This window comes from Schistocerca cancellata, chromosome 3 (genome assembly GCF_023864275.1).
Source record: "Schistocerca cancellata isolate TAMUIC-IGC-003103 chromosome 3, iqSchCanc2.1, whole genome shotgun sequence".
Taxonomy (NCBI): Eukaryota; Metazoa; Arthropoda; class Insecta; order Orthoptera; family Acrididae; genus Schistocerca; species Schistocerca cancellata.
The window spans coordinates 561,887,720-561,911,480 of NC_064628.1; the positions used below are offsets into that span (position 1 = coordinate 561,887,720).

Genomic DNA, 23,761 nt, shown 5'->3' on the forward strand with positions numbered 1-23,761 from the left:
TACTACATCGCTCAGGCACCACCGTCGATCCCTACGACCGGCCCAGCCAACTCGATACACCAGAACTGCTCGCTACTACTTACTCCTACTGCCACACAGATTCTCTTATGGCTTACATATCGCAGGCAGCGCGTGAGCAATCCATCGAAATAACTTCTGCTCAAGTGCGCTAGCAATAAATTCCTCAGTCATGGATCTCTTACAATATGATGGCGATAATGTTTGAAGACCAACACTGACGCATATGAGCAACCTACTACGCAATTCGTTACTTTGTCATATGTGGAAATTTAATACCAAAATCATTCTATGGCCTGAAGAACACTTCAACTGAGTTCCTCGACATTTGCGATCTTGATTCGAACTTTTTGACTCAGGGCAGCATGATACCCTTTTGAAATTTGTTAAAACTAAGACAGTGGGCCCAGCAAGCAGCATGTTGTTGGTCAGAGATCTAGGTGCTGTTTGGTGAGATGTGCATGCCATATTAGTAGATAACTATGCCGCCAAAAGACCATTTGACTTCTATGCTTGTCAGATGTTTGGAAGTCAGCAGTAATGAGGGCAATGTACAGAACAGTAGGGTTCAAGGTTGAATGCAGTGCAACACCACGATAGAGGCTATCAAAGGCACCATATGAGAACTTCGACTTGGAAGGCAGCCTTGCGCTCATTTGAAGTTATCCAAGGCTTTTACGACGCAGTGAGCAGTTAACGCTAGCAGAGGCTATAGAGATCGCTCTGACAGAGGAAAGCGCTATAGCCTCAGCCAGAGAAAAGATGGTAGAGGCAATGGTGGTGTGCTGCAGGGCCACGAAGTGCTTCACATGAGGAGAGCCAGGTCATACGATGTGAGACTGTCGCACAGATAAAGGAATTAAGAAAGTAGTTCTTGTTGCAGAAATAAACTACAGGGAAACTGATCGACAGCGATTAGTGACGTGCTCACAATGCAATTTACCAAGTCACAGAGGCCCATGTGTGGAGCATAACTCGATAACGCGCTTTAAATGAAAACGAAGCCTTTATAAAGCAAAAGAATGCCCAGAGAGCGCATTCCATATATGAAAGTAAAAGACAGGAAAACTAAGTAATGGCGAAAGAAAGCAGCCTTACCTGGAAAGATATTAACAGTCGATTGTGGAAACAAAAATGAGTATAAAACCAGACTGTCAGGAAGGCACCAACATTGCCCGCCACGAATTCCTTTCCTGTGCTAACCTCTTCATCTCAGAGTAGCACTTGCAACCTACGTCCTCAATTATTTGATTGACGTATTCCAATCTCTGCCTTCCTCTACAGTTTTTGCCCTCTACAGCTCCCTCTAGTACCATGGAAGTCATTCCCTCATGTCTTAGCAGATGTCCTATCATCCTGTCCCTTCTCCTTATCAGTGTTTTCCACATATTCCTTTCCTCTCCGATTCTGCGTAGAACCTCCTCATTCCTTACCTTATCAGTCCACCTTATTTTCAACATTCGTCTGTAGCACCACATCTCAAATACTTCGATTCTCTTCTGTTCCGGTTTTCCCACAGTCCATGTTTCACTACCATACAATCTTCAGAAATTTCTTCCTCAAATTAAGGCCGGTATTTGATATTAGTAGACTTCTCTTGGCCAGAAATGCCTTTTTTGCCATAGCGAGTCTGCTTTTGATGTCCTCCTTGCTCCGTCCGTCATTGGTTATTTTACTGCCTAGGTAGCAGAATTCCTTAACTTCCCCCCATGAACCATGGACCTTGCCGTTGGTGGGGAGGCTTGCGTGCCTCAGCGATACAGATAGCCGTACCGTAGGTACAACCACAACGGAGGGGTATCTATTGAGAGGCCAGACAAACGTGTGGTTCCTGAAGAGGGGCAGCAGCCTTTTCAGTAGTTGCAGGGGCAACAGTCTGGATGACTGACTGATCTGGCCTTGTAACAATAACCAAAACGGCCTTGCTGTGCTGGTACTGCGAACGGCTGAAAGCAAGGGAAAACTAAGGCCGTAATTTTTCCCGAGGGCATGCAGCTTTACTGTATGATTAAATGATGATGGCATCTTCTTGGGTAAAATATTCCGGAGGTAAAATAGTCCCCCATTCGGATCTCCGGGCGGGGACTACTCAAGAGGATGTCGTCATCAGGAGAAAAAGTAGTAAAGGAGTTTTGCTATTTGGGGAGCAAAATAACTGATGATGGTCGAAGTAGAGAGGATATAAAATGTAGACTGGCAATGGCAAGGAAAGCGTTTCTGAAGAAGAGAAATTTGTTAACATCGAGTATAGATTTAAGTGTCAGGAAGTCATTTCTGAAAGTATTTGTATGGAGTGTAGCCATGTATGGAAGTGAAACATGGACGATAAATAGTTTGGACAAGAAGAGAATAGAAGCTTTTGAAATGTGGTGCTACAGAAGAATGCTGAAGATTAGATGGGTAGATCACATAACTAATGAGGAAGTATTGAATAGGATTGGGGAGAAGAGAAGTTTGTGGCACAACTTGACCAGAAGAAGGGATCGGTTGGTAGGACATGTTCTGAGGCATCAAGGGATCACCAATTTAGTATTGGAAGGCAGCGTGGAGGGTAAAAATCGCAGGGGGAGACCAAGAGATGAATACACTAAGCAGATTCAGAAGGATGTAGGTTGCATTAGGTACTGGGAGATGAAGAAGCTTGCACAGGATAGAGTAGCATGGAGAGCTGCATCAAACCAGTCTCAGGACTGAAGACAACAACAACAACAACATTGACTTCGTGACCATCAATCCCGATGTTAAGTTTCTCGCTGTTCTTATTTCCACTACTTCTCATAACCTTCGTCTTTCTCCGATTTACTCTCAAACCATACTGTGTACTCATTAGACTGTTCATTCCGTTCAGCAGATCATTTAATTCTTCTTCACTTTCACTCAGGATAGCAATGTCATCAGCGAATCGAATCATTGATATCCTTTCGCCTTGTATTTTAATTCCACTCCTGAACCTTTCTTTTATTTCCATCATTTATTTCCTCGATGTAGAGATTGAAGAGTAGGGGCGAAAGGCTACAGCCTTGTCTTACACCCTTCTTAATACGAGGACTTCGTTCTTGATCGTCCACTCTTATTATTCCCTCTTGCTTGTTGTACATATTGTATATGACCCGTCTCTCCCTATAGCTTACCCCTACTTTTTTCAGAATCTCGAACAGCTTGCACCATTTTATATTGTCGAACGCTTTTTCCAGGTTGACAAATCCTATGAAAGTGTCTTGATTTTTCTTTAGCCTTGCTTCCATTATTAGCCGCAATGTCAGAATTGCCTCTCTCGTCCCTTTACTTTTCCTAAAATCAAACTGATCGTCACCTAGCGCATTCTCAATTTTCTTTTCCATTCCTCTGTATATTATTCTTGTAATCAGCTTCGATGCATGAGTCAGATGGTATGTCGCCAGACTCATATATTCTACACACCAACGTGAATAGGAGAGTGCAAATAAGCCTACTTCGTAGAATTTGTCTGAGAAGCGTTGGAAAGCGTAATGCAGCTGAATGTACTAGGATTCGGGGAATCCCTAATATGGTTGCGAGGACACAGGACACCGTAACCAAAATAATGGTTCAAATGGCTCTGAGCACTATGGGACTTAACATCTGTGGTCGTCAGTCCCCTAGAACTTAGAACTACTTAAATCTAACTAACCTAAGGACATCACACACATCCGTGCCCGAGGCAGGATTCAAACCTGCGACCGTAGCGGTCACGCGGTTCCAGTTTGTAGCGCCTAGAACCGCATGGCCACACCGGCCGGCGACACCGTAACCCTCTGATTATGAATGGGGATTGGTATGCAAGCGAAGCAGTGCTTCCTCTTAAGTGGTAGGATGATCTTCCGTTTGACGCGTTGGTGGCTCGAGACTATTTCAAGGAAAATAGAGCCGTAATTAGTTATGCCTCGGAAGCCTGTGGGTTCTTGGCAAGCGTATTCAAATGAAGACTGATCAAGGATGGCAGTTAGGCATTAGAAGGCGGGGACTCTCTAGTACGATTTCAACAGTAGGGGAAAGAGAAGGTTCTTTCCGGGAAAACCTCACACGCGGAGTGAAAAGTGCTCCAAGCCACGAAGACGGACCCACAGAGTTAGCTCCCCACAACAAAATTCAACAGAAAGAGAAGGCGCTTTTCCGGCAGCTGTGGCCGAGCGGCTGAGGCCCTTCAGTCCAGAACCGCGCTGCTGCTACGGTCGCAGTTTCGAATCCGGCCTCAGGCATGGATCTGTGGGAAGCCCTTAGGTTAGTTGGGTTTAAATAGTTATAAGTGTAGGGGACTGATGACCTCAGATGTTAAGTCCTATAGTGCTCAGAGCTATTTGAACCATTTTTAGAAGGCGCTTTCGAGGGAGGCTCAAGCGCGAAGTGAGAAAAGCCTTGGATAGAAAGTCATTAACAATCGAAATCCTGCATAAGTCAGCAACAGGAACTGCCGGAGAGAGGCAAAAAGGAAGCCAATTGTTAGCAGTGTTTCAACACTAAAAATCGTATGCTGTGAGGAAAGAGTGTCACGAATAAAAATAGAGACGCCGACACAAAACAAAAATTAATAAAAAAATTGATCAATTTACTGAAAGATAAGTATGGCAAAATACGTTCGGACAAAATGAAACGTTAAAATTCGCATTTACACGGATATAATGCGCTTATAAATGTTACTGTATCAGTACTGCTTATCATATCTAATAAATAGCTTTTCACCGCTATTTAAAAACATCTTTTATAATTATTAGCGGCTCCCTTGGGTCTGGGTTGCCAGGCAAAGCTTTTCGAAGGAAGGGCTGAATATAGGAAATAAACACTGTAAGCTGTCTTTTGATAATTAGCTGAGATTTTTATTTTCTCTTAAAAGCAGCCAACGCATCGTGGTAGCATACGAAATGCTCATGTTTTCAGTGCCCAAAGCTCAACAATCCACTCTCCCCAAACTTCAGTCTTCAGCAGGTGAGAGACCTTCGGGAGTATGTTCGCGCGCTGCCTCTGCGAGAGAGAGAGAGCAATAAAGTGCCATCGATTCTGTTTTTGACATTGTAGCGGATAGATATTGTGAAATGGCAACAGATTTGCTTATTTTGGTAAGTTTCAAAATCAGCAACTTTCTAGCTTTATCGTCGAATTATATTGTATTAGGAAAATGGGAGGAATTAAGATTATCACTGAAAATAGAGTAACAAATGGTGGAAGATTTAGAAATGCTGCTCTACTGCAGTGATGGGAAAAAATTTCGTATCCACCAACCACCGTTAATAGTTTGTGAGAGAAGTGATTTTAAAAATATGTTAAATGTAATTGAGGTTTGATAATGGCACAGTATTCTTTGTTACAAATTTTCAAGTAACTGCCGTTATTATAAATCGACTTGTCGAAGACGTCTCGGAAAAAGCAGGCTGTAGCTATAGTCAACAGACACCACAACAATGACAGTAAATTTCAGTCTCAGTCTATAGTGAGGAGAGAATGTGTATAATGATCCAAAAGAATTTCCTACTTGTCTTTGCTCTGAGTATATATGAAGACAAGCTGTCATGTTAGAAGTTTTGTATTAGAACTTAGAAATTCCAAGCGTGTAATGAGTAGCTGAGGTTCTAAGAAGAATGTTTTGCTTTACCCAAGCCTGTGTACACGGTATCACAACAGAGAATAGAGTGAATTGAGATCGTCCGGATGAAGCCAATGAGAAGGAAAATCCACAGTATCTTACCTGTTACTTGGACAGAGGCATTGTGATTAAGAGTATGATGCAAATGGCGTTAGGCGTCACTTTCATATGAAACTATGATATGCTTCTTTATTTCATAGAAGAGTTGGACATGGTCCTGAGGAATCAATTTTGTTGATACACAGAGAATCAACATGTTTTTTTATCGCTGAGAACAGCGATATTAATAAAAGTAGCTCCTGATACTTTTACAAAGACATGCAATCTAAATGAGCATTTTTGTGAAGAACGAATCAGTGAAAACATTTTCTCCTTGCTGCTATCCACATTTCTGTATGGACTGACACCCAGTGTCAGAGAATTGCATGCCTAAGTATTTATAGTGTTGACGGAATTTGACATGTTCACGAGCTACTCGCGAATGTTCCAAATGCCTACCGTTGTTTGTATTGTCTGAACCGACAATAGTAGCAGGTTTCAAAATGGAGAGCATCCGTCAATGAACCTGGCTCCCCTCAACTGTAACTTCATTCGTACTAAAAGGTTTAGACAAATCTCTAGCCTAATTTGAAAAGGACACTGAGCGTACGTTGAACATACAGAAAGAATTAGGTAACTTTAAAACATATTAGCAAATTTTCATTTACCTTGTTTATTATGTCTGTATATGCTGGAAAGTATGTCAAAACGTTTTTACACTTCACTACTCTCAGGTATTTCGGCACCACATTTCTTTTTTAAATTCATACATTAACTTTAATAATGCAATTGTTCTTCACCATTCGAGAATACTTGGTGGTCAATGTAATCAACCTTTTGTGCCTTCCATTCTATAATCTTATCCTCCACTGGTAACTAAATAACTATTTACTTAAAACAAGATATGTGACTACATTTTCAATAAATTGCTAACTTTAATTTAAGAAGTTACTCTGACGGGCAGCATTAAAACACTGCATAAGACCGCCAGCGACGAGTGCTGAGGTATGTCGTATTTCCAACAAAAGAAGAAACGATCTGCGCAATCATTGGCCGTGTAGACCTATTTATTGTTTCTGTGCTGACAGTGCTGTAAATTAACAATCAATCATCTTGGTCTGTCGTCTGCAAAGGTTGTTCACAGACAACTCGTTTCAGTTGTATCGTGTAACAGTAAATAAGAACTGACACTGTAAATTAATGCATAGTGTTTTTATTAATAATTTCTTCAAGTTCAGACATTGAGGAACTGAAAACAAATCTGAGGCCAATAGGTTTTTGGCAGGTGTAAGTATTCAGCTTCACTTGTTGGTGTCCTCCGAAATTTCTTTGCATTTCTGAGATGAAGGTGTGAATTATACGTAGAAATGTCTACATCCACATTTCTGACAAACTTAAAAGTATGACATTCCCGATTCAGTAGATATGCATCACAAATTTTGAATCAAATTCTTTGAGAAATCCATTTTAACAGTCATTATTCACCCATAGTGTGCTGTTTTTTCCTCTTCTTCTGTGTTAGCGAATGTCTGCAAAAGGAAAAAAAAATAGTATATAAACATTTGGTGAAAATTAATTGGCTTTGCGGCAATGTCGGCCTATCAAATAAAATAATCGGCGGATTCACAATACTTATAAATACGTGTTGGAGAGCACATTCCACTGTAGTGGAAGCATAGAATGAGACTCTTTGTAGTCAAGACAGAAGGCGGGTCGAAATGATTTGTGAGAGCGATCTTCACCTGAACATACTGAATAGAACAGACAAAGAAAACTGCAAAATTTTTAAAACAGGATTCAAGAAAAATTCTTAATTCACTTTCAAGGAGCAATCCGGATTCATGAGAGGGAAGACCTGTTCATGACACAACTAGCGTGGTTAAGTTTATGAAAAACGTATGTAGTACTGTAAGCAAACACATATAATCTTCGTCGATTTCATTGAAGATTCCAATCGTGTTAAAAGACGCAGTTTCTTCCAAACACTTGAAAGCATGAATTTTTCTTAAATATTTAACAGACGTCATGAAGAGCAAATACGAAAAGTCACATACGTCTACCGGCGGCAAAACTAATGGAGAGAGCATCAATCTATCTAGATTTAAGGCAAGGGCAGTATTTTTCATAACTAACTGTGGATATATACATAGCCGAAATCCTATTGAAAATGCAGACTATATACTATTCCAGAAAATCCAGATTATATACTCGCAGTGGTATAGCAGATGACGTAATTATTTTTAACAGAAAATGGTTTTCAGCGAACACTGCATCAGTATCAAAGAATCTGTGCTTTAAACAAATTTTCGCTGTTTGCCAACAAAAAAAGGCGGTGGAATTTTATCGGAAAAGTAAAATTAAGTCTAAAAATGGGAAAGTAATGGAGCAGGATGCATTAAGAATGTGGAGTATGGTGATGAGATTCCTCAGACGTTGCCAGATACACAAGTCAAGATCGTTAAGGGAATCGCGAAATACGATGAGAATATTAATAAATGTCTCTGAATGAGAATAAGTATAACTACAAAGAAGGAAATACCTAAAACACATCACTAGTATGGAGGACGAGAAATTACCAAAAATACTACAAAAATATAAACATATAGGACGAAGAAACACAGCTAGACCCAAAATTAGACGGAATGATTTACTGTAGTTCTTGTAAGTTCGCATCAAAGTCAAATTCTAACACATAATGAAAATTTTGATGATGAGTACATCCCAAGCATACGTAATAATACACCGCCAATTGTATGAGTACTTCCGCTGATTCTTTGATTTAGGGGTTTAGTCAAGACTTCTTCGTAATTGTTCCCGCTAGGATCTTCGACTACAATTGTTCCGACACACGACCAAACGGTTTCACCCATCGTTAACAGTTCACCAGAAAGATTTTTTATCCATGTCGGTTTTTACCTCTTGTGGTGTATCACAAGGTGTCGGGAAACGGGAGCAGTGGCACGTTCTCACGCCAAAAGTCCATGCGCTCGCCAAGCCTGTCGTGTGCGAGCGAGAAGTTGGCCTGCATCAGCAGGTAGCTGCGGCTGCTCAGGTCGTACGGCTCCCACACCACAGGGTCCGCCTCAGGGGTGGGGTTCCTATTCAGACACACAATAGATGCACGATAGCACATCCTCAGAGGTAAACGCAAATAAGACAAAAAATAATTTACTCATAACATATTCAAGAGTGATTACATTAAGGTATATCTCTAATATGGTCAATCCAAAGATATTGAGCAGTATAATTATATATTATCCCATGCATAATCAAATTATGAGATATGACTTTCTATATTCCTGTTTTTAAACAGGAAACACAAACTGAGTTCGCGTCAAGAGATGTGGGTGTTGCAATTCATGTGTTAACGTAAGAAAAGAGATCTAAGCTCTGTAGTACACCGTAGAGCAGTGTCCAGTAACTGGAAGAAATCTCAGGTCGTAAACATTCCGAGCTGCACGTTCGTTTGACGATTGTATGAACTGTTTATTGGCTCATTAAGACTTTGGACCAGTTGTTAGCTATCGCACTGATCTTGCATAGGACTATTTGTAGACAGCGTTAGTGGAATACTTACTCCCGAGATATACATATCACTGCAGTAACTTCCATACCTGTACACCTATGTGACACGTGTCCTCTCAGTCGTGACTCTTTAGCATGACTTTCTAAACATACTTTAATGAGAATCGATCGTAAAATTAATATTAAACAATTCATGATAAACACTAAGTTCTCTGCCTTGTGTTGATAAAATGTCTCAATGTCCATCTCTAGTCCGTACAGAATACATGAGCACACAAGTATTCATCATTTAAGTTGGGTTAGCCACTGCCGCTTAAGATTTCCTATGTACGTCATAAATAAAAGTATACTGTTCCGTATTGCAAAATATTAATCAAGCAGCAAATAATTCTCGCAGTATTCGCGACAACGTTTCTGAGCTTCTACTCATACTTGTTCATTCCGTGAACTGATTCCGCGAATTGTCTACTTGCCCTTGTTGTAGGCGACAAAACTGCACATCACTGCCTAGCCGAAAGGGCATCCCCGTGCCACCTATGATCTTGAGCCGGCAAAGATGATAAGGTAAAATTCGACAGATCGTACGGGTATATACTCTTATACAGTATGCAAGATTGGTAGGAGAGGTGATCCGGAAAGCTTATGTCCATTCTCATTTATATCTAACTCTTACATAATCCTGGAACACATTCAGAGCTCAGACATAATGAGGTATATCAGACTCAATATATGAAACCAAATATGTGACATTTAAAATACAATACCAGGATGTATAATACAACATGCAGATGCGGTGCCGCCTTCTTTTGTATTTTTACTCTGTCATAATTTTTGTATAAATTAATGCACAGGTGTTGCTTCTAGTAATTATATCTTATAAATGTTTTATGTGCATTAGATTTATGAAGTTCTTAGTGGCAGCGTGTATCCTGTTTACGATCTCTCATTCTTACCAGCAGCGGCGTGGCAGTGCCATCTAATGAGGTCAGTACTAGCACACGATGCTGTGGTGCATTATGCTAACTACTTAAGCCCCATCTTATTCTATTATTTGCTCCTGTGAAGGCGTACACGGTATGCGGGTTTGGAGTCACTCACGTCCATCTAGAAAGGTAAGGCCTTATCAGAAGGCTTCAGCAATATGATTACATTCTGAGTGTTCTATCATTGATCAATTCTCTTATCCGTTTCTAAGATCTGTCTAAAAGATCCTCCTAAGAAATACCGAATTAAGGTATTTGCTCTTTCCGTATTTGATCTGTTTATACATGCTTTTAGTTATCCAAGTCTGCACAACGAGACCGCGATCCTTAAATAGATGCATTTGTTCTCTGTTTTCTATGTATATAAGCCTGAAGATGCCGAAATAAGGGGAAACTCGTAGCTGATAAATACAGAAAACTAAAATTGCAACGAAGACTGTTTTCAACTAATACTATTAAACACTGGTTTACCAATTCATGCCACAGATAGATTGGAAGAATTTCTGTTGTCTCTGTAAGGTAAAAATACGATTTCTCCCATTCGAAACAAAAAGAAAACTCAGAAAGTAATCAGGTACAATCAGACAGGATCAATATTACAACAGAAATAAGGTAAACATTTAAAGAAGAAATTGAGACCAGTAAACGAGTCAAATGAAACAAGGCACTGGAGCAACAGAGAAAAGACTAGTATTGGCCAACTATAAAAGAGCGCACATGAAGAAACACTAGAACAAACAGCCCAAAAATGGAGGAAACGCAGATGTTAAAGAAACACTGGAACAACTCAGTCAACAAAGAAAATAAACATAAAATATAATGCCGAAAATCAAAATGCATTTGAAAAATTACATCGAAAATTATATAATAAATTTGTATCAGCCTTTCTTTCAGGATTTCTTTCAAAGAAGAAGAAGGCAAGGTAGGATTAAATAACAAGTGGGTGCGTGAAATGTTAACTAATTTCAGACAAGTTCTTGTAAACTCTCCAGCTACAACAATTTAACTGAAACATCCTTCAACACCAAGAAAGCATGAGGAAGATTTTCCACCAACAGGGATAAAAACTCATTAAGCCATAAGAACACTCAAAGACAACAAATCACGCCGAGCGCAGTGGCTGCGCTGTTTGAGGCGTCATGTCACGATCGGCGCGGCCCCTCCCCCCGTGGTTCGACTCCTCCCTCGGACATGGGTGTGTGTGTTGTTCTTAGCATAAGTTCGTTTAAGTTAGTTTACATAGTGTTTAAGTCTAGGGACCGATGACTAAAGCAGTTTGGTCCCTTAGTAATTTACACACATTTGAACATTTTGAAAAACAAAGCACGTGGAAAACTCCTTACAGCAGAATGATTGAAGTAGTCTCAAAACAAGGTTATAAATGTACTACACTTGTTTTTGAGAACAATTGCAAAATAAGAAAAAATGCCAGAAACTTGGAAAATAGCAGTGCTCCAGCCATTACTTCAAAAGGGAGACAGCCAAATTTCACCAATTACAAAACTATGTCAGCTCTGCCAGTGATATACAAAATATTATCTAAGAGATGAGGCCCCGTCCAGGGAAGTTCGGCTGCCAAGTGAAAGTCTTATTTCAGTCGACGCCACATTGGGTGACTTGCGAGCAGGTGATGAGGATGAAATGATGATGAGGACAACACAAAACACAGTCTCCGAGCGGAGAAAATCTCCAACCCGGCCACGGATCGAACATGGCCCGTTGCACAGAAGGCGAGCACGTTTCCAACCAGCCAAGAAGGCGGACAATATTACCAAAAATTACCCTGGACAGGAACTTAATACAAACAAGTGGGAGAAGATCAGGGTAATTTTAGAAACAAAGATGTAGCACAGGACAGCGTTTTTATTTAAAAGCAAACCTATAACAGTGTCATCTTTACTGAATTCTCGAAAATATTGGTTCAGTAGACAGAGAATCACTAAATTAAACCATTAGAAAATTTGGTGTTACAGCAAAGTTAACGAACTAATTCTTGAAACTCTAAGAAATACGACACCTAAAGTTAAATCTATGGGATAAGTATCTCAATCACTGGAACACAATTTAGTGATAGACAGTGGATGGCTTAACACCTTTACCATTCAACCGCGTTTTAGAAAAAAACAAGGAGATCTGTAAAACATTGTACATAATAATCTGCAATTTGGGGCTAAAACTCACTGAAACTCAGCCAACAATTCTAGGAAGGAAAAAAATGTAATGAAAGTATACTACCTGGTTTTTGCAGACGATTTTGCTATACTTTCAGTTAATCTTCTTGAAAAACGGCTAACAGAACTGGTCTCAAAATATCAGTGGGAACGATTCGTAACACGCATAAAAAATCTAGGAAAGAACACACACAGAGAAACAAGTAAAATAAAGCGATCTAGCTGATTTAAGTATCTGGGAGGAATAATACAGTAGAACTGACTGGAAAAATTGTCAGTAGGAATGACAGTTAATAAAATGGAAAAAGCGTAGGGTCAGAAAAAAGATATCTCCAACAAGAAAGGCTTATTCAGAAAAAGAAAAGTAAAACACTGCATCACTTCGATATGACCAGAGTGTTTGTAAACAGGGTACCCCAGGAGGAATGGTCAATATCCGACTTTGTGACAGGAACCTTCAATCGAAGCCAAAGAGCGTAATAGACATGGACTCTGGAATACATAACTTAAGAGCTATGAGCTCTTGTTCAGTTTGAAGAGGTGTGTTTCACAGTAGCGAAGACGAACAAGTTCTCATAGCCCTGAAGGTATGCACTCAAGAGACCATGTTTACTGGACACTTTTTCTTGTTTTGGTCTGTAACACAACCTCTCAAAACGTGGAAGACAAAGAGCTTGCAGTAGAAGACATTTCTTTGTCAGTATCGAAGGTGAAGAAGTACCGATAGCTTTCAAGACATGTGTTTTAGAGCCAAAGTTTACTAGAATTTTTTGCTTCACATGATCGTTCCTGTCATATCCCTGAATATAGACCATTCATCATTGGACACCATATACATCGACAGTATCACAGATAATGAAAGCACTGAAGAAAAACAGTAAAGGCTCGGAAACAGCAGAAAGAAATTTTAAAAAATGAAGTACTGATTTTAAAAGACGTTCAAGCCATTAGAAGTAAGCAGTAAGAGAACATGGGGAGAACACGAAGGAGTACTGGAAAAACAGAAAACAGGGAAGACGACGAAATGAAGTTGTTACGTGATCCTAATTGGTCAGTAGGAAGATGTAAAAAAGTTTCTGTCCGAATGCTGCATTGAATGGTGACCAAACCGTTATCTACTTATGGAGAGAAATCCTGAAAGCCAGAGATAATCTTGCCATAATCTGCAAGGTAGCAGTTCCTCAATGAGTAGCACCATCACTCTATAACTCCTTACCCAGGCTGTGCAACGAAGTTGCTGTTACAGTAACATTAATTACTTGGTATTGATGCTTTTACAAGTAGTAACTAACGACAGTATGTAGTTAATCTAGCAGAAAGGAATAATTTAATTATCGATTATGTGTTGCTTATTAACCTCATTTATAGTACCATCTAATCCCATTACTCAACATTGTAAGTCTCTGGTCGTCTCACACCAACTGACAGCTACTTGGGATGGTGTCACTGACACACCATTAACAGCTTTCATTTTCTAATTTACTTCTTCAATTAATTTTATAAATATTATGTAATTCGAAGTTACTAAACCTTTTTTTGCATTCTCCCTCGTTTTTAATAACCCAGCAGTACACATTACTTTCCTATATTTGTGCATTTACAGGGAATTATTTCTTAGGACGAGTGTTTAGATGCTTTTTACAGAGTGTACCTACTTCACATGGCGGCTCTTCTCCTGTGATTTCTAAATTTTCAAGTTTGTCGTCCTCTTAACTGTTCTGTGCCATTACCGTGGTTTTCCTTTGCTCTTTGCCACTAGTTACCTATTTAAAAATGCTTCTGTAATCTGTCGTTTTGCAACCGGAAGTATTTTCTTAATAACTGAGGAATTTTTGGGTATGTGATATAATAATGTCTTCGTAAAATTAGAATCGTTGTTATTTTTCATGGAGTAAAATACAAAATCGTAAACTGGAGTGACTCCCTTCTAGTTTTAATACATGTTGAGTTTTTAAACTGTAAGGTATGTATTCACGGGGACGTACAACTCGTTGAAAGTGTCAAAGATATAATTATCTTTAAATAATTATTCAACAAACCCGCATGTGACTGCATCTGTGAACGTGTTTTGTGCACTCCTCCATTTTGCCAGTAATGAAACATGTATTTGACTCAGCAATCAAGTTTAAGAGAATAATGCCGTTTGTGCAATGGCATTAAGGTGGTACTGAAAAATTTACTTTTGGCACTGAAGTTTACTTAATGAAATTATATCTTGACTTGAATAATGCCAGTTGTGGAATGGTACAAAATATTTATTTGAAATAACTTTGCTCTGCTAACTTCAGTTATACCAAAATCGATTTCAAACCATGAACTGCACACATATATTGCTTAGAGGCCTCATTTTCTTTACGTTCTTTCTTTGGTGGGTAACTTAACTTTACTACTCATTTTCATATTCGATACAAGCAAAGGATGTGGATTATGATTGGGCCTGTTAGATTTAAACACAATGTTGATCTCAATATATATATTGTTAAAATTTTAAGTTGTACACAAACTTACCATTTACAACATTTTTGAAGCACGAATTACTCTTACAAAAAATTTAAAAAAATGCTTACTGCGTCAAACCTTGCAAATACAAATCCTAACTCTGAACGTTATCTAACAAAAACCATTTTGAAATAATTATATAGCTTCTCCCATTAACCTGCTAATGTTTGCTCAGTGTAAGCTGCGCATTGCGAGTCATACCTTAAAGCTATGACCACACGTCGACTTCCTCCGGGCACCTGGCTGCGACTCCTCTGTTTTCTACTGCACGCATTCGGCTCTCTTAACCATCAAAGATCCTCCTACACAAAGATATTATACTCATTCCACCTTTCGATTGACAACTATCGACTTTATTTTCTGGATCTACCCTGACCAGACCTTAGCACATACATTTCAACGTGAATGGCGTTTGTAAATATCATTTGTTCCAAATTCTTTGGTACAGTACGAAGTATCCTGCCAAGCAGCTGACGGAATACCGTTACAGTAAAGGACTTCTTTTTTACATTGTGCCACTTTTGAAGCTTTTGCTTTCCAAGCAATTTTCCCGACTTTTCTGTCCTCCATCTTTATTTTATTACTGCTAACGTGATTTTCGGGTACGAAGTTCCAGGTATCAAGTGAGTGAAAGCTGGGATGATGTTAATTTCTTGTCTAAAATACAATCATCGTATTCCATCGGTGAAATGAGTCGATATGGGGGACAAATTCACAGCTCTGAACCATAGACTTGCTGCGTTCAGACTGGTGATGGTATTAATCTCAAATTCACCTGCTTCCTCCAATTCTGCCAGTATGCTATTGCTAGTGACTTAATTGTTGATAAAGCGCACTCTAATTACGCGATTTTAGTTTTCAGATTCCCAGTTTTAATCAACAAAAACACTTACCCATATTTTGCAAAGTTCGTCCAAACACGCAGTGTATTCCTGCGCACTTTGTCTTCTTCTGATTCAGGATCTAAGTTATAGTCTTTATCTTTTCTCATGAAAAGAAGAGCTAGCTCTCCTCCGTGTGAAACTCCTGAAAAGAAGAAAAGAAAAATGGCACACAGAAAAGGTACGGTTATGTTCACATTGAAACTAGTGTACTGGATATGGCAGTATTCTGACAAAGAATGACAGAAACAAACAATAGACTTTCAAATTTTTCTCTCTCTTTCCACAGAAACAAATTAAAAATTTGTCCCCCATGATCTTACAAAAGTGTTCAGGGGTTACCATTGTTACAAGGAAACCCTTCGGCGTCATTCCTACCTCGCTGGAATAAAGAATCAGCCTCTATCTTGGGATGGATCACAAACAGACCATCCAAAGCTTCGTTACTGAAAAACGTATCCCGCATCTTTTGTCTTTTTAAAAATATTTTTCTTACAGAAGAGTTCTAATTGTGAGATTTCAGATAATTTTACTTAACGTGTAGAGTAATGACATACTCTGAGACAGAATTTAATGTACTTGCTTTAACCGAACTATTTTTAAGCTAAAATAGAAGAAAATAAGGTGGCCACTATTCCACATGGTATAAACAGGTGTCTTACCACCCTATGGAGAGGCTTGACTTGACTTGGGGAAACTAAAGAGGGTCCATTAATTACGTCATATACGAAAATACACTGACGAGAATGGACAGTGTAGCACCATGAAAATTTTATCTCTGTCGAACACTATCTTACTGAAATTCACGCATTTCGAAGTCTGTGGGACATGTTGATTAAAATTTGATCTTTGCACACGCTTATTTGCTTTTTTTCTATTTTTGGCACAGAAAAAAGTAATTTCTATCGATGGAGAAGAATTTGGGTACGTTATGGTTATTTTGTGTCTAACGTGCTTCCATTGCCATGTGAAAATAGCAACAGTGCGTGTACAGAGGACGGGATAAGAAGTTTGTCGTCATGTTTCGGAATTCGACAAGGGTCAGTTCATTGCCATAAGTAACATGAAATGTAATATGCCAAAATATACACGGCGTTCCTCACGATAAAGGGAAAAATATGTCACCCAACACTGTTCACCAATTATTGTTGTAGATGGAGGGACGGAAACTCCACCCTTCCATCTGCTGCAGTTTTGTACAACAGCTCGAAGTTAGTGGCATCCTGCTATGCTGAAACTCCGCGCCGACAAAGAATACAGAACGAACCAGCAGTCGACCGCTGAAAGAACGATCGTCGATCCCTATGTATTAATATTTGTATTAAGGATTAAAAATCCTCGAAGCCAAGTTCGCAAATAAATTTTTACTTCGGCTGCTTAGCTTCACATCGAGCCGTCTTCAGGCCTCGGGTATATAACTGCACATAAGAATGTAGCAATGTACAACTGCTTACAGGAAACTAAATTACAGATCCAAAATAAAAAAATGTACATAAAATTTTAGCAGAGTTCAAAAATAAATACGAAATTGTAATTACCGGATACATACTATAAAAATTTCTTGAGTAGTGCAATTGCTGTAACGGCATAACATATTCTTGGAATATTTTTATAAATGATACCTTCCATATAGAATGTATACGTAAAATAGCTTTATATCGTTTGTAACCAGTCAAGTAGAACGGAGGTCTTAAAACTGAAAAATGTACTTTCAGATAAGGAGGAAAACTTATTGACATAAACCAAAACAACCCTTTAGAATGAATATGCATGTAAAAGGTATCGTGTTGCCAAATGCGTCAAGTCGTTAAAACTTAGTAACTGACACATTTTATTTCATATTCGTGTTATCTAATAACAGCTGTCATCATAGGTAATTTATTATGAAGTGTTGTTGTTGTTGTTATCTTCAGTCCTGAGACTGGTTTGATGCAGCTCTCCAAGCTACTCTGTCCTGTGCAAGCTTCTTCATCTCCCAGTACCTACTGCAACCTACATCCTTCTAAATCTGCTTAGTGTATTCATCTCTTGGTCTCCCTCTACGATTTTTACCCTCCACACTGCCCTCCAATACTAAATTGGTGATCCACTGATGCCTCAGAACATGTCCTACCAACTGATCCCTTCTTCTAGTCAAGTTGTGCCACAATCTTCTCTTCTCCCCAATCATATTCAATACTTCCTCATTAGTTATGTGATCTACCCATCTAATCTTCAGCATTCTTCTGTAGCACCACATTTCGAAAGCTTCTATTCTCTTCTTGTCCAAACTATTTATCGTCCATGTTTCCCTTCCATACATGCCTACACTCCATACAAATCCTTTCAGAAACGACTTCCTGACACTTAAATCTATACTCGATGTTAACAAATTACTCTTCTTCAGAAATGCTTTCCCTGCCATTGCCAGTCTACATTTTATATCCTCTCTACTTCGACCATCATCAGTTATTTTGCTCCCCAAATTGCAAAACTCCTTTACCACGTTAAGTATCTCATTTCCTAATCTAATTCCCTCAGCATCACCCGACTTACTTCGACTACATTCCATTATCCTCGTTTTGCTTTTGTTCATGTTCATCTTATATCCTCCCTTCAAAAAATTCTCCATTCCGTTCAACTGCTCTTCCAAGTCTTTTGTTGTCTCTGACAGAATTACAATATCATCGGCGAACCTCAAAGTTTTTATTTCTTCTCAATGGATTTTAATACCTGCTCCGAATTTTTCTTTTGTTTCCTTCACTGCTTGCTCAATATACAGATTGAATAACATCTGGCAGAGGCTACAAACCTGTCTCACTCCCTTCCCAACCACTGCTTCCCTTTCATGTCCCTCGACTCTTATAAGACCCATCTGGTTTCTGTACAAATTGTAAATAGCCTTTCGCTCCCTATATTTTACCCCTGCCGCCTTCAGAATTTGAAAGAGAGTATTCCAGTCAACATTGTCAAAAGCTTTCTCTAAGTCTACAAATGCTAGAAACGTGGATTTGCCCTACCTTAATCTAGCTTCGCGTTAGTATTTTGCAGCTGTGACTTATTAAACTGATGGTTCTGTAATTTTGACATCTGTCGACACCTGCTTTCTTTGGGATTGGAATTATTATATTCTTCTTGAAGTCTGAGGGAATTTCGCCTGTTTCATACATCTTGCTCACCAGATGGTAGAGTTTTGTCAGGACTGGCTCTCCCAAGGCCGTCAGTAGTTCCAATGGAATGTTGTCTACTCTGGGGGCCTTGTTTCGACTCAGGTCTTTCAGTGCTCTGTCAAACTCTTCACGCAGTATCGTATCTCTCATTTCACTTTCACCTACATCCTCTTCCATTTCCATAATTTTGTCCTTAAGTACATTGCCCTTGTATAGACCCTATATATACTGCTTCCACCTTTCTGCTTTCCCTTCTTTGCTTAGAACTGGGTTTCCATCTGAGCTCTTGATGTTCATACAAGTGGTTCTCTTATCTCCAAAGGTCTCTTTAATTTTCCTGTAGGCAGTATCTATCCTACCCCTAGTGAGATAAGCATCTACATCCTTACATTTGTCCTCTAGCCATCCCTGCTTAGCCATTTTGCGCTTCCTGTCGATCTCATTTTTGAGACGTTTGTATTCCTTTTTGCCTGCTTCATTTACTGCATTTTTATATTTACTCCTTTCATCAATTAAATTCAATATTTCTTGTGTTACCCAAGGATTTCTACTAGCCCTCGTCTTTTTACCTACTTGATCCTCTGCTGCCTTCACTACATCATCCCTCAAAGCTACCCATTCTCCTTCTACTGCATTTCTTTCCCCAATTCCTGTCAATTGTCCCCTTATGCTCTCCCTGAAACTCTGTACAACCTCTGGTTCTTTCAGTTTATCTAGGTCCCACCTACTTCAATTCCCACCTTTTTGCAATTTCTTCAGTTTTAATCTACAGGTCATAACCAATAGATTGTGGTCAGAGTCCACATCTGCCCCTGGAAATGTCTTACAATTTAAAACCTGGTTCCTAAATCTCTGTCTTACCATTATATAATCTATCTGAAACCTGTCAGTATCTCCAGGCTTCTTCCATGTATACAGCCGTCTTTTATGATTCTTGAACCAAGTGTTAGCTATGATTAAGCTATGCTCTGTGGAAAATTCTACCAAGCGGCTTCCTCTTTCATTTCTTAGCCCCAATCCATATTCACCTACTACGTTTACTTCTCTCTCTTTTCCTACTACCGAATTCCAGTCACCCATGACTATTAAATTTTGGTCACCCTTCACTATCTGAATAATTTCTTTTATTTCATCATACATTTCTTCAATTTCTTCGTCATCTGCAGAGCTAGTTGGCATATAAACATGTACTACTGTAGTAGGTGTGGGCTTCGTATCTATCTTGGCCACAGTAATGCGTTCACTATACTGTTTGCAATAGCTTACCCGCATTCCTATTTTCCTATTCATTATTAAACCTACTCCTGCATTACCCCTATATGATTTTGTGTTTATAACCCTGTAGTCACCTGACCAGAAGTCTTGTTCCTCCTGCCACCGAACTTCACTAATTCCCACTATATCTAACTTTAACATATCCATTTCCCTTTTTAAATTTTCTAACCTACCTGCCCGGTAAGGGATCTGACATTCCACGCTCCAATCCGTAGAACACCTGTTTTCTTTCTCCTGATAACGACATCCTCTTGAGTAGTCCTCGCCCGGAGATCCGAATGGGGGACTATTTTACCTCCGGAATATTTTACTCAAGAGGACGCCATCATCATTTAATCCTACAGTAAAGCTGCATGCCCTCGGGAAAAAATACGGCCGTAGTTTCCCCTTGCTTTCCGCCGTTTGCAGTACCAGCACAGCCAGACCGTTTTGGTTATTGTTACAAGGCCAGATCAGTCAATCATACAGACTGTTGCCCTTGCAACTACTGAAAAGGCTGCTGCCCCTCTTCACGAACCACACGTTTGTGTGGCCTCTCAACAGATACCCCTCCGTTGTGGTTGCACCTACGGTACGGCTATCTGTATCGCTGAGGCACGCAAGCCTCCCCACCAACGGCAAGGTCCATGGTTCATGGGGGGAAGTGTATGAGGGCAGTATTGCTGTCATTAGTCAATACAACGATCAGGAAACACAGCATTTCAAATAGACAATGTGTAAGTGCTACGGCGTAAAGTCAACACCGGCAAGCCAGTCGGTAACCACATGGAAAAGACGGCTGTGAGAAGTCAGCCAACAGCGAATCTTACGCTAACCGACCTCCCTTCCAGAACACAACGGGACAGCTACGGCACCTAGGTGAAGAGGACATAAGCGCCGTGGCCGACTGGTGACGCCCCACCTAAGTAGCAGCGTCAACGATTGGCAATAGCAGCTTCAAGATTAGCCACTTGATTAGCAGCTTCAGTGCTAGGCAATTCGATAGCAGTGCCAATGACAGACACTTCGTTAGCTAGCTCTACGTATCACAGACTTGTATTTGTCTATTCTGAAGAAGAGAAATTATTTTGTTTGACGCCCTTTGCTTGCGACACATTGGTCAAAGTTAAGTATTGTAATTTTCCTATTTTAATAAAACTCATTAATAAAAGTTGTTTGATTGTTTGTCTAGCGAAGCGAGTAGGCAGGATTCCTAGCCACAACAGTAAGCAAGTATGGCCACTACTGAATTGAAACGAAATTGACGACCACTACGTTCGATAGGTTACTTGAGGCGACGATAGCTAGACAGCACTGGCAGACGACTACATAACTTACGTAAAATCAAATAGTCTAAAAAAATAATGTAACATAATTGTCTAACAAAATTTAAAATAAATAGGGGCATAAACCTATTTACAACTGAGTGAATGACAACTTAATTCGATCTTTACGAATGCTAGTTGCTTTCAGCATACGCTTTATATTTTGTGCTCTTTATATGCTCGTGGATGTTCAGATATGTAAATAAGAGTAACAATAATATAATTGTTCTACGATTTATTATTCAGTAACTCCCAATAACTCAGGTCTCGCTTCTTCACATCCAGCCCTCGAAGAACCAATTTCTATAGTTTTTTTCAAATACGTATATATTACATACAATATGGAGAGACAGGGATATAGTATTATACTTTGTCTTAACCAGACAATGTGAGCATATCATTTCCTGTGTTGTACTCCTTTTAATCTAGGTTTCGGACAACATTACCCTATAGAATTAAATGACTACAACGACTCATTATTGAGAACTACATTCTGCATAACATACATAACACATAATTACGTACTCTACTTGTTTTTGCTTTTAAGACCGATAGTGTGAACCTTCTGGTCGAGAGTGCTGTTGTAGGGAAGCAGCCTACTCACGCCTTATAAAATTCACATCAGTCTTTCCATTGTGTGCCAGCCTAGTCCGCTTTAGCTAGCTCTGACGTCATAAGTATTGCGCAGTACTTTAAAATGAAGTAAATAACCTGAAACGTGTCTAGCGTGTCAGGAGTAATACAAAATCAATATGTGTTGGATATCAGTTCAATAACTTTAATCATTTTCGAAATTTGGATGTTTTTCTGTAAGAATCATTGGCGCAACAGAAAAGAGCTAGAAACTTAAAAATTTATATTTCGATTCTTTTCCATAATAATTTAGTATAAACAGTATTATGGATCTCACAAATTAAAATTTTAGTTGAAATTCATGATTTTCTGGTTTTTGTCTTAGAAATTAAGGAAGCGAGATAAATTAAGTAGGCGAATAAATAAAGCTGGGATGTTTCAATTTCAGTAGAAGGGAGATCCGCTATAATCATAAAAATGTGAGAAGTTTCAACAGAATAACTATAAAACTATAACTATAGCGTATCTCCAAAGAGCAAGTTCAGAGCTCGTCTACCGCGTGTAGTGTGATTAAATTAATTCTCTCGCCCAAAATATTTGACTTAGCCACGTCAGACTTTTATTATGATTACTTACTTGTGCGCTGATTGCACAATTAAATTGAAAGCTTCATTGGCCATCAGCAAAGGAAGCAATGATTTATTCGATCACTTAAAGTGGAGCATTACTAGCCCAGCGGCTAGTCGGGAGAGCAGATTTGATCAGGCATTCCCTTAGCCGTCCGCACATCGGCTTTATATGTAAGAACGCTGCGCGAGAAGAAAGAAAGGCCCCAGTTCTCTCCTGACGCTGATTAGCGCACCACCTGTGCCGGGATTCGCGTCGCGTCGGTATCGTTGATATAAACAGCCTCGGATGCAGTAATAAGTTACTCAGGATACGCGTAACCATGAAATCATTTTCGAGTGAAGCGTTAATTTTGGGGTGACGTTAATGATCTACCTTTAGTTTGCGTATGTCGTATTTTCACGTGCTGCCGCAGGACAGACATTCTACCATTATTTAGCGTGGCATTTGATGAACATTATCATCAAATTAGGGCGAGCATTCACTTAAACATTTAATTTGAACAGTTATAGTTGCATCAGTGCATTAGACTCTGAACTGCTTTGGTAGTTGGGTTGTGTGGATTGTTTTTGGTCTGTGACTTTAAGAATATAGTGAACATTTTAGAGAGAATCGTTTTTAATTATGAATCCCAGACAATCTCCTAATTCCTCAGAGCTATATGCTGTAGCTATATATGTATTTCACAGATGAAGTGGGCACTAGGAATTCTAATTACAGGCTTCACGTTTTTCTAATCACTTTCTGGTTGCCAATATTGTAGTTACAGAGCCAGTGTTGAGAACAGCAAACAACAGCATTAAATAAATAATAGGAACATTAACAATTATTCCACCCGCCGCCCCACATATTGTGCATTTGTCGGGAAAGAAACTGAGTAAAAGTGAAACTGATTTTTAAATATTCAGATTCGGGAGTGAAATGCGACATGCAACTGAGCAATGGAATAGTGATAGACAGTGTTACGTGTGCATGTGGACGACGCAATTGGATTAACAACGCATCTGGATTGACGGAGTTGGCGCTGAGTCTAGCTGCACTGCTGGCATCGCAAGAAGCCAGTTTCACCTCACCGCAGTCGTCCGCCGGAGCAACCGGAGCCGTGCCTGCAGTTGCGGGCC

At 39.5% G+C, this 23,761-nt stretch overlaps 1 protein-coding gene across 1 annotated transcript in view; it reads right to left on the reverse strand.

Moving 5' to 3' along the window:
- Positions 1-6,909: 6,909 nt before the first annotated feature.
- The window catches only part of LOC126175414 (cholinesterase-like), a 95,509-nt gene continuing 78,657 nt past the window's right edge, over positions 6,910-23,761 (reverse strand). Inside the window, exons 9-11 of the mRNA XM_049922212.1 lie at positions 15,725-15,857; positions 8,570-8,751; positions 6,910-7,182 (exon numbers count right to left, since the gene is read on the reverse strand). Coding sequence (XP_049778169.1) covers positions 8,583-8,751; positions 15,725-15,857 — 302 coding nt within the window. The 3' untranslated portion in view covers positions 6,910-7,182; positions 8,570-8,582. The remainder of the gene's footprint in view (positions 7,183-8,569; positions 8,752-15,724; positions 15,858-23,761) is intronic.